Below are 12,521 nucleotides of genomic sequence, written 5' to 3' on the forward strand. Positions count from 1 at the left end.
TGGTAACACTTAAAATTACTTTTAAGGATCCTAAGTGTTTTTAGCACTTTTATTTCTCACAACAGTCCTGTAGTTGTTATCACCCCATTCATATACGGAAAATTAAGCCTCAGCAGCTAAGTAGCACACTTAAGCCATATCAATAATGGCAGGCAGTCAGTACAGATCCCAGAACTGCTGCACGTAGTTCATGCGTTCAAACAGAGCCCTATAGTACTTCCTGAGAGACCACTATAAGTGTTTACTAGAATCCAGTGTTCTAGATTGTATGCAGAAAACAAGCGGCGATACAATGAGCAATCACCATCCACACACTCAGATGATTTGCATATATACCTGTTTTTTAGTATTTGAGTATTTTTAGTCCCATGCCTAAATAAGAACATCTCAACTATTCTGATATCTAAACTAAAACCAAGTATCACAACTGCGGTGATCCAGGGATACAGGCCTGGTGAGAATACACTGCAAGTAGCTGGGCACAAAGAGGTCTGGGCCAAGTGCACAGAAAGTGCTCCCCCCATTGGTACAGGGGAGCAGGAAATCTGCCATAGGGTCTCGGTTTCCACCCGGAGGGCCCTTGCGTGGGGACCAAATGTTCAGGCCATCTACAACCTAGAACAGCAGAGATCCAGGGTCACAGGCAAAGTACACGGGAGAGACAGGAACCAATCACTGAAAACAAGACCATGTATAATCACAGGCAACAAGATGGCAAGAGTAAAGCGAAAGAACTTACCCAATGGAAACAAAGACAACCTGGCAACACCAGAACCCAGCTCTCCAATCACAGCAAACAGTGGAATGCCAAACACTCCAGAAAAAGAAGTCACAGACCCAAAATCATACCTCAAGATGATGATAGAGATCCTTAAACAAGAACGGGAGGAAAAGCATAAAGAATTAGAAGCTTTTAAAGAGGAAACAAGAAAAACACTCAAAGAAATCAAAGAACTAGAGGAAGACAGAACCAAAGAGATGCAAGAATGGAAGAAGGAATTTAAAATGGAAATGGAAACAATAAAGGAAATACTAAAAGAGACAACCCTGGAGGTAGCAAACCTAAAAAAGAAATCAGGAGTCACAGATGCAAGCATCTCCAACAGACTACAAGAGATGGAAGAGAGAATCTCGGGGGCCAAAGACAACATTGAAAAACATAGACAAAACAGTCAGAGAAGATGCAAAAGCCAAAAAGATCCTAACCCAAGATCCAGGACACAATGAGAAGACCAAACCTAAGGATAATAGGAATAGAAGAGGGCGAAGACTATCAACTAAGAGGCACAGTAAATATCTTCAACAAAATCTTAGAAGAAAACTTCCCTACCCTTAAGAATGAGATGACCACAAGCATAAAAGAAGCCTTCAGAACTCCAAATAGGTTGGACCAGAAAAGAAATACCTCTCAACACATGATAGTCAAAACACCAAGTGCCCAAAGCAAAGAAAGAATACTAAAAGCAGTAAGGGGAAAAGAAAAGGTCAGGTAACATATAAAGGCACTCCAATAAGAATCACACCTGACTTTTCAACAGAGACTATGAAAGCTAGAAGAGCCTGGACAGACATCATGCAGACCCTAAGAGAGCACAAGTGCCAGCCCAAGCTTCTATACCCAGCAAGATTCTCAATCACCACAGATGGAGACACCAAAATATTCCAAGACAAAACTAAATTTACACAATATCTGACCACAAACCCAGCACTACAATGAATTATAGGTGGAAAACCCAATATAAGGAGGGGAACTACATCCTAGTAAAAACAAGAAAACTCCTAAGCAAGAAAACCAAAAGAAGAAAGATACACAGGCACAATTCTACCTCCAAAACCAAAAATACCAGGAAACAGCAACCACTATTCCTTAACATCTGTTAACATAAATGGACTCAATTCCCCAATAAAAAGACATAGGCTATCAGACTGGATACATAAACAGAATCTAGCATTTTGCTACATACAGGAAACTCATCTCAGAGACAAAGACAAATACTACCTCAGAGTAAAAGGTTGGGAAAAAACCTTCCAAACAAAGGCCCAAAGAAGCAAGCTAGAGTGGCCATTCTAATATCGAATAAAGTAGATTGTCAACCAAATGTTATCAAAAAGATAAGGAAGGACACTTTTTACTCATTATAGGGAAAATTTGTCAGGAGAAACTCTCAATCCTCAACATTTATGCTTCAAACACAAGGGCACCCATATTCATAAAAGAAACCCTACTAAAGCTCAAAAAAATACATTGCACCCCACACAATAGTGGGAGACCTCAACCCCCCCACTCTCATCAATGGACACATCATGGAAACAGAAACTGAACAAGAACACAGTGAAACTAGTAGAGGTTATGAACCAATTGGAATTAATAGACATCTACAGAACATTTCATCATAAAAGAAAAGAATACACCTTCTTCTCAGCACCTCAAGGTACCTTCTCCAAAATTGACCATATAATCGGTCACAGAACAAGGCTTAATACATATAAGAAGACTGAAATACTCCCATGCATCCTATTAGATCACCATGGTCTAAGGCTGGTCTTTAATAAGAACAAAGACAACAAAAAGCCCATATATACATGGAAACTAAACAATGCTCTATTAAATGATAGCATGGTCAAAGAAGAAACACAGAAAGAAATTAAGGATTTTCTAGAATTTAATGAAAATGAAAACACAACATACCCAAACCTACGGGATGCAATGAAAGCAGTACTGAGAGGTAAACTCATAGCCCTAAGTGCTTCCAAAAAGAAACTGGAGAGAGCATACACTAGCAACTTGATAACATAATTGAAAGCTCTAGAACAAAAGGAAGCAGATACACCCAAGAAGAGTAGATAGCAAGAAATAATCAAACTCAGAGCAGAAATTGACCAAATAGAAACAAAAAGAACCATTCACAGAATCAATAAAACCAAGAGCTGGTTCTTTGAGAAAATTAACAAGATTGATAAACCCTTAGCCAGACTAACTAGAGGGCAAAGAGAGAGTATATAAATTAATTCTATAAGTTTTTATAAATTTTATAAATTTAATAAATTAATATTAGATACTAAAGTTAAACCAGGACCAGGTAAACCATCTAAATAATCCCATAACACCTAAAGAAATAGAAGGAGTCATCAAAAGCCTGGCTGAAAATGGCTGAGAAGCATCTAAAGAAGTGCTCGACATCCTTAGTCATCAGGGAAAAGCAAATCAAAACAACCCTGAGATTTTACCTCACACCAACCAGAATGGCTAAGATAAAAAATTCAGATGACAGCAGATGCTGGTGAGGATGCGGAGAAAGAGAAACACTTCTCCATTGTACGTAGGGTTGTAAACTAGTACAACCACTCTGGAAATCAGTCTGGCGATTCCTCAGAAAATTGGACATAGTACTACCTGAAGACCCAGCTATTCCATTTCTGGGCATATACCCCAGAGTAGCTCCAACATACAATAAGGACACATGCACCACAATGTTCATAGCAGCCCTATTTATAATAGCCAGAAGTTGGAAAGAACCCAGATGTCCTTCAGTAGATGAATGGATATAAAAATTGCGGTATATTTACACAATGGAGTACTACTCAGCCATCAGAAACAATGACTTTATGAAATTCTTTAGAAAATGGATGTACCTGGAGAATTTCATCCTGAGTGAGATAACCCAGTTAGAAAAGATCAGACATAATATGCAGTCACTGATAATTGGATACTAACCCCAGAAAGCTCAGAACACCCCAGAAACAACTCACAGACTATATGAAGTTCAAGAAAAAAACAAAATGAAAAACCATTATGCTTAATCTTTACACACCAGGAAAACTTTGACTAATTCCAGGTTACATCTTCTTTTACATGTACTTTATGCTCATTGTAACTAGTAAGATCTTAATGCACACTATCAAACCTTTAAAAAAAACGAAGTACTGACAAAAATGTATTCATATACTTTTATGCAAAAATGCTTAAAATCTGTACATTTATCTTTGTTTTTTAAAAGAAAGTTGTTCAATTAAGAAGAAAAAGAATCACCATACATTACTTATTTGCTGATTATCCCCTAACCTCATTGAAATATTAATTACGTAGAGCCAGGAACTTCATCAGACATACAAAAACAACTACAAAATCCCTTATAAACAACTCTATCTTCATATTATTTAAAATGCAACTACCTTAATGTGAGCCTATGCTTTGCATGAACTTCCTATTTCACCATCATAGTAGTGGCTGATCTCAGTCTCTTTATCATTCTCTTCCTTGATCCAAAAGCTTCTGTGCCTTTTTTGTATACAGCCAGTTCAATGACACTCTTTGGTTCTTAGCTTCAATGCCATCAAGTAACATACCATCCTCTTATTCTACTTCACTTTTTGATTTTATTGATGAGTGTTTTCCACAAACTTCGATTGTCTTATCTGAATATCTGTATAGAATGCACTTGTGTGCATGTGTGTGTGTGGATTCTTAACCTCCTTGAGAACTGGTCATCAGCTGGCTAAGAGGTCTGTCAAACTTAAAGGAGATGTGAATTTTCAGCATACACAGTTGGACATCTCTATGTACAAACAGACTTTCAGCCAACTGAGTCCATACAGCTTTGTGCAATGTGGGAAGTAGATTAGGCAAGTCAGGACATGTGGTACTACCTTCAAAGACCTGCCTCTAGGTACCTTTTTATTCCACTCAGGCTCCAACTCCTATATGCTCAATAGTTTTAAGATAACACCATAAAATGTTTATCAAGTATTCAAAGCACGAGCCTGGGGGAGGAAAGTTCTGACAATTCATAACAGGAGGTTTGGTCATATACGCTGTTGTGAGCATAGGCTGTCCTTCAACTTCTGCATTATCTTTAAATTTCTTTAACTGATGTTTCATATTGTAATGTACAGGTGTTTTGACTTGTTACCTGAATTTACTCTTAGAGGACAACATTCTTGATTTCTATTTCAGATAATTCATAATATGTGCATTTGTATCCGTAAATTTTCCTCAATTAATTCATCCTTTCTAACAGATTTTGATGAAATTTTTAGTTTTTGATATATGTTGTTTGTAAACAGTACCAATTGGACTGCTATGGAAAGACTTGTAGCACTGATAAAAAGTGCTTATCCAAGTCTCACTCCAGATATTACAAAGAAGCTTTTCAGCTTTTCTCTAATACAATGGTTGTAGTTTGCCCAGAACTGAAAATTCTGTCTGCCTCAGAGAGCTACTGAAATGCATGGGTCTTGTGATTTACTACCTCCTGTCCAAGGTTATACACAAGTGGGAAGGAGACTCATGGGTAGAGCTATCTATGAATAGGTTATGAGTCATTAACCTAGATGGGGTAGGATTCTGAGGGATACAACTGCCTTGTCTAACACCCCAGACAAACCAATGTAATTAACCCCATTAAACTCAATGCTTCACTAAATGTATATTTAGATAACAATGTTTACTCTGTATGTATATCTGAGGTGAAATGCTCTCTCACAACTCAAGAAAGGTCAATTTGTGACTTTTATACCCATTTTCTCCATTTTATCAAGTTTTTTTCTGTGCTGAGAAAATCATGGCTTTGTTCCTCATATACACAACATAAAGTTGTGTATCTTGTTTATTGATTTGTATATGTTCACTGTCTTTATTTTCCTGGAAAAATTCCATTGAATTCAATTCTTTAGTGGATTCAGTTTACTGTTATTTAGCTGGTGATTTTTGCATCCATTTTCATAATGGATGTTGGTCTGTAGCTTTCTTACCTTCTTATTTTTAAACAAGTATAAGATTTACCGTGTAATCTTGGCTGATACAATTTCGTTATTTCAATTTTAGGGAACTGGTATTAGTTTTTTAGTGCTTGTCAAAATTTACAAAAGGAGCCACATAGTCCTGGGCTTTTCTTTGACAGTAGGCTTATGATTACTGGTTTATTCTAATTATTTCTCTCTGCTTGCTTAGGTTTGCTGTTTCCTCACGGTTCAATCTTGCCAAGTTATATGTGTCTGGTAACTTTTTCTAGTTCGCATGCAGTTATAATAATATCTAATGCTTTTTAAGTCACTTCCATAGTTTTCCCATTTCATTATGAATATTATCTAATGGAACTATAACTTTAATGGACATTTTGGGCTGGGGAGAAAGATAATAGCATGTTAATTTAACACTACAGGGTCTTGCAAATGAGGTTGCTGATACTAAGTGGATATCTACTGTTACTTTATAGCACAGTAAGATAAAAATCATGTTGATCATGCATACATTTTGCGTTATAGTTATTGGATTTACCAGATAGGAGAGAGCTAGAAAGAATACTATCGTATATCAGGTGAGAAGAAAGGTTAAATTTTAAGTGGTTGATGAACATTTTAGAAAGTGATCTTTACCTGAAGCCAGAAAATTATTTGGTGATTAGATTTAATTAGCTCCTTCCTATTACTAAGAGGACATCACTCATGTCGCTAAGAAGATGAAATTTGTATATAGATCGCATTTACTTTGGGCATGGCCCAAAACTATAATGGCTGAATTGTTTTCCAATCATATGATATCTTATACAATGGTGCTGACTTAAAGGTAAAAGTGTAAGACAATGAGTATCCCCTTCATTCCTATAATGCAATCAGTGTGGCAGCTCACAGACAGCATCTTAGAAAGGCGATGTGAGACTCCTGATAAAGTGTGCTATGCACAACTAAAAAGGAATAGCTCTACTAGAATGATAATCCAAGATCCAAGTAGCCAAGGCACTGGACATTCTATGAAACCTCAGCTATTACGTCATATTTTTGTTCTATTCCCCATGACTCAGACCTTTAAGGTTTGGAGAGGTGATACCCAAGGAAATAGTCATCTATCTAGAGATAATTACTGAAACATGTACATAGAGTATTTGAGGTTCTTTTTCTACTGGGTGAAAAAAACAAACAAACAAACAAAAGTCCAAAATATAGGCAACTGATTTGAAAAATACTGGGCTGGCATGTAATAAAACAAAACAAAACAAAACAAATTTTAGGTAAATCCAAACCTTCATTCTGCTATATGTATTAATTATATATTAATTATATATTAAAAATCCAGCTACCAGCCTGTTACTAACATGTGTTTTGGGAACTCTGTATTAGCTGAGCAGCTTGTTGAAAAACAAATAAAAAATGTACTTTTGGCCTAGAAGAGTGGCAACCTGCCCCCAACCTTGCTTATCTGCTGCCTCATATATGTATCAAACGATTTTAAATAATTTGTTTTCTCTCCCTTCTTACTATTCTCTACTATTGAAAATAATATGTTAACTATGACTTTTATACTTTAGTCTGTCTACTGGCTAATGTTTAATTTTCACTGTTAATTTGACTGAATTTAGAACTGTCACAGAAACACATCTCTGTATGCACCTATGAGGGTCCTGGACTGGATGAAAGGAACAAGAATTTCTTGGTTTTTTTTCCTAACTGAAGACTAACGGGTAGGCTTATATACTGACTGGTGCCCAAAATACAAGCGTTAGCTGTTCCCCCATGAGACACCCGTTTTTATTATTAAAGGAGAAACTACATTGTTTAGAAGCCATTTTTGTGTGTGTGTGCGCGCGTGCACAATGATGTTGTTTCTCTAAAATTAATCAAACACAATCAATTATAAGTTGTACAAGGACAGGAAATACTAAAACACATATGAAAATATAATTGAATATAAAAATTAATTATGATGTTAAATAAAGGAAATAGCTACATATAGATATGTGAAGTAAATATTTTACTGGAAATATCAAGAAAATGCATGCAAATGTTGTATGATGCACTCGTTTTCTCATATTTCGATTATAGAATAAAATTAAATATAATTAAATACATAATTCCTATTACAGTACAGTAAGAATTTGAAAACGCATCTCACTTACCTCTTGCTCATCCATATTCAACCACTGCTTTGGGTCTTCTTCAGTGGCCAGAAATGCTATCAACTCTAAAGCTGTAAGTCGCGTTTGACGTCTTGATGAGACAAATATCAAAACAGGTTTGGCTGGAGAATGACTTCTAATTGCTGTGGAAAGTTTTGGGAAGGAAGGAGTATGCCACTTAGCTGATATACATAAAAACCAATGTAGTTCATTTGAATTCTTATTTTGGTATTGAAATTAGCATTATTCCAGGCAGTAGAAGGGTTTATAAGGACACTGGAAAGGTGCTGGCATAGTTCTACAGAACACTGCCTAACACAGGTGAGATTTTCTTGTCACTCAAGGTCACACCAAGGTAAGGAGCACTACAATGCTGAGATTCTCCACTAAGCCGTATACAAAATCTTACACTGAGCTCGCTGTACTCCTGAGTTTGTTTCAAAGACACTGCTGCTTGTCCAAACAGTAATACTAGAGTTAAATAATGCTGGATCTAAGAATTGCAAGCAAGCCTTTCAGAGTGATAAAAATGTCCACAAAACAAAAACAATCCACAGTTTCCTTCTATGTTTCCTGGAATGAGAAGATGAAAAATTCAGATAAACTGTCAACAATGGAAGTGATAAATAAGAACATTTAGCTCTGACTTCTGAAATACATGGGTGTAGCTTTCAGTGGGAAGAGAATCTACTGGGAACAGTAGAGATTACATGTCTGATGCATATCTGGGAATGGCATGGCGGAAGAATGAAGAATATGTAACACTTGTAAAGAAATACAGTGGCAAAATGGCAGAAGATTTTTTAAAGAAGTTCTTCCAAAACAATAAAAAAGGCCTGAAGGTGAGGAGAAGAATCATTAAAACTTAGTTGTTTTAAAATGTCACACTGATGTCTAGCATATGTCAATTAAAAATCAAACTCAACTGTTTAAACATTTTATAAGAAGTTCCACTTGTTTTATTGTTTGAACTGTGAGATGCAGTACCTGTTTATATGGGCTGGAAAATCAGTTTTAAAATGGAAATATAGATATGCGCTCCATGATATACCATCACAGGAAAAGTAAGATCAGCACAAATCCTATTTCCAATCTCAAGCAAATCTGGGAATAACAGGAGGTCTGACCAATAGTAGATAAGGACAGAGATAAATTGATACTATAGCTAACAGCAAGTACTTCAGGTCTCTACTGTTTACTTACACAATGCAAATGCTTCCTTCATGTAACGGCATGCAGCCATTCCTTGTACAGATATAAGCAATTTCTCTAACAGATCCCATGAAAAATATTTATTCTAATTTATTTTTTTTACCATTTAACCATTTATTAGCATACAAAAAATATACATGATAAATCTGCTATATATCACTTTAGAGATACACTGTTTAAAACACACACCCATGCAATACTGGTATCATTTATATAGACAATCATGAATGATCTGTTTCTTTTCTAAACCTCAACACTTAATGTGTTTTACTGCTGCAAGAACAGGTGTGGCTGAGCAGCTCCTGGCAGATTTATTGTTCATTAGTGATTTTGTTCAATGCTTCTGCGGAGGTGTAAATAATCTGAACTGCCAAGATGGGTCTCCAGCCCACAATCAATACTGTGCTTCTGTCATAGGCTAATTACAGCAGCTAAAAAGTCACCTCACAACTGTCACCTCACAATCAACAGCAGCACACATTAGAGAATTTATTTTGGAGGTTATTTTTAATTGATACAATAAATATTCCTTCTGTAGTCTTAAATAAAACATGTTTCCTATGCCTCTCTTATTTGCCTAATTAGTTAGAAAAGGGAAAATGAAAAACAAAACATGAAGCCTATAGAATTTTTAAAAGTATCGAGCTGCACGATTGTTTTAAATTAAGATTTATTTATTTCATTTTATATTTATGAGTGTTTGCCTACATGTATGTGTATGTGGACAACACTTGAACACCAGGTGTTTGCAGAGGAAGTGATATCAGCTGGGCTGGAACTAGAGTTACAGATGGTTATAATCTGCCACAAGGTGCTGGGAATTGAGCCTTGGTCCTCACAAGACAAGTAGGTAATCTTATTACTGAACCATCTCCCTGGCTACTCAACTGTCTGTTTCATGTGTTTAAGCTTAACATACAACACCTCAGGTGTCTAATACTAAGACTCATAAATTTCCTAAAATATCTTATTCTGTTGTAAAGTCATCTTGATTCATGAAATACCTCTATTTTTTTTATACACAATTCAATGAAATATTTATGTTCCTCAACGGGTAATGAAAATAGTTTTTGGTTTTATCTGTGGGAAGTGCAATGATTTGCAATGTATTTAGCAGCTACCATCTATAGAGACAGTTTCTTACTTCATTAAAGAACCTGATGCTTACCCTGAAATGCAGGCTTGTTCATGCTAGCCATGCGTGGGCAGTAATGCTGTCCTGGGAAACCTTGAATGTGGACTTCCAGTGGAACTGGGCGAACTGATGGTCGGAAGTTAAACAAACCCATCTAGTAAGCATAAAAAAGGAGCCGCTTAAAGTTTTCATACTGAAAGATGCACGATGACTTTGTAACGTTCAGTATAGAATGATTGCTGAAAAACTAACTCATCACTCTTCTGTTTACCTGCTTAATGTTGAGCCAGTCAGCAAGGTCTCTAGCATTAGCTAATGCAGTGGACAGTCCAACTATTCTAACAGGCTTTTCTGTGTGTGAGGAGATAAAGTTGGTTCGAGATACAATGACTTCTAGAACTGGGCCTCTCTCCTCCCCTAAAAATTAAAAATAATAAATATTAATCATTTAATAAATTTAAGCAGGCACAAACTCAGAATATAAACAATCTTTTAAAAAGCAGACGGAGAAAACTACTGTTTGAACAAGCAATCTCACTTTTGTATAAATTTTCAGAGAAACGGAAAACAATATGGCAAACAGTGTCTATTATATTATTATCAACAGCAGTGAAATATTATGAAATAATAAAAAGAATGAAAACCTGTCAGTTACATCGTACATGAACCAGACGACATTAAGTTAAAAGAAATGAGCCCCACACTGAAAACATATTTGTATCATCTAGTAAAGAAACAAAAGAGAAAAATAGAGGTTGGCAGGGGGTGGGAGTGTGGTTTGGTGGGGGATGGAGAATTAGAGACTGTTGGAAAGACACTTGGCTTTATTAGACAGAGGAATAAGTCCAAGAGACCTAATGTGCTATAGCTGGTGACAGATTTAATCATTACGTACTATATGTAAATAAAGGACCACATTATACTTCAAGAACATAAGCAATTATTTGTCAATGATATTATATTAATGAAATAATGGCAGGTTTCATAAAGTTCTACTTTCAAGAGTGACACCGACCTAGCAGATGGATCTCGTCTATGACTAGGATGTTGACCTGCTGAACATAGCTCCTGTTCTGCCAGCTTCGACTGACTCCGTCCCACTTTTCTGGTGTAGTGACAATAAGGTCAGCCTGAGCAATGGATTTCATGTCTGGAGTCACGTCCCCAGTCAGTTCAATGACTCTAAAGGAATAGAAAATTCATCCTCAGGAAATCTATAACCTTAAGACAGGCTAAAAATCTCTCTCTTTTCAAGTAAAATTTTATAATGCTTAAGACTATGTTACTTACGTTCAAATAAGTTTCTGAAATTAAACAGTTGCATTAACATGGAAAGGCACACAATAAAGAATATGCAAACACACAGAAATACAAATCAATTATATTCAACTTATATATAATTTAAGTGTCAACTGTTGCTAAATTACACATAAAACAATTTGTTATTTTATAAAGCTGACTAGATATCTGCTTGTCCAGAGTGAAATAGACAAATCTTACTATTCTCTCAGACCCCCCCTCTTTCTTTTTAATTACCTTTAATCATTTTTATAGTCTAGTCGTGATCTCCCTCCTGCTCCGCCCTCCAACAGTTCCTCATCCCATCCCTCCTCATGTCGCCCATGCTAATTTTAATTTAGTGTGTAGCTAACGATGAGCCTGCATTGCCGTCCTTTCTTCTTAAGAGTAGAGTCATGGGCCACCACACATGACACTATTAAAAAATTCTGTTTACCTAATTACTTTTCAGTAATTATTGAACAATTTGTATATATAGATTCAGACTCAGGAAAAAATGAACAAAAGGGAAAGGCTGTTCCTGCAAAAATAGTGTCCGCACAGCTTCTACTTAATTCTTTGATGTCTTGAGTTTTACATTTTACATATTAGAATGATTATGTAACGTATTCACAGTTGAAGGAGTTTACAGTGAACAGGCCTACAGCCATTGTTTCAGATATTTTGAAGCAAGCACATACTCAATTCTTTTTGTCAATCTCTAGAGTTGTTGGTTCTTTTAGTACCTCGTGGTCATTCTTTTGTGGAAGTATAGAAAATTTTGTATTTTGCATGTGTACAAATATTAGTGTACCATGGGCCACTCAAGTTGTTAGAGGTGACACCCAAGGCTGCAATAAACATTCCTGTCAAATACTTTCATATTAATATAGTGTTTTTCGTGAGAAAAATTACATGCAAAACGCCTATGAATTAGTTTCTGAAAGTTATTCTCAATCATACCAAAGAGAAATAGACAATTAATTTTTGAAATAAAGTTATTC

The 12,521-nt window shown here is 36.0% G+C and overlaps 1 protein-coding gene across 1 annotated transcript in view; it reads right to left on the reverse strand.

Annotated features, from left to right (window-relative positions):
* Positions 1–12,521, reverse strand: part of ASCC3 (activating signal cointegrator 1 complex subunit 3) — a 228,484-nt gene that overhangs the window by 91,076 nt on the left and 124,887 nt on the right. The window contains exons 27-30 of the mRNA XM_080938316.1: positions 11,255–11,421; positions 10,511–10,656; positions 10,273–10,393; positions 7,893–8,035 (exon numbers count right to left, since the gene is read on the reverse strand). Coding sequence (XP_080794442.1) covers positions 7,893–8,035; positions 10,273–10,393; positions 10,511–10,656; positions 11,255–11,421 — 577 coding nt within the window. The remainder of the gene's footprint in view (positions 1–7,892; positions 8,036–10,272; positions 10,394–10,510; positions 10,657–11,254; positions 11,422–12,521) is intronic.

This window comes from Micromys minutus (assembly GCF_963924665.1).
Source record: "Micromys minutus genome assembly, chromosome: 25".
In the NCBI taxonomy this organism is placed as follows: Eukaryota; Metazoa; Chordata; class Mammalia; order Rodentia; family Muridae; genus Micromys; species Micromys minutus.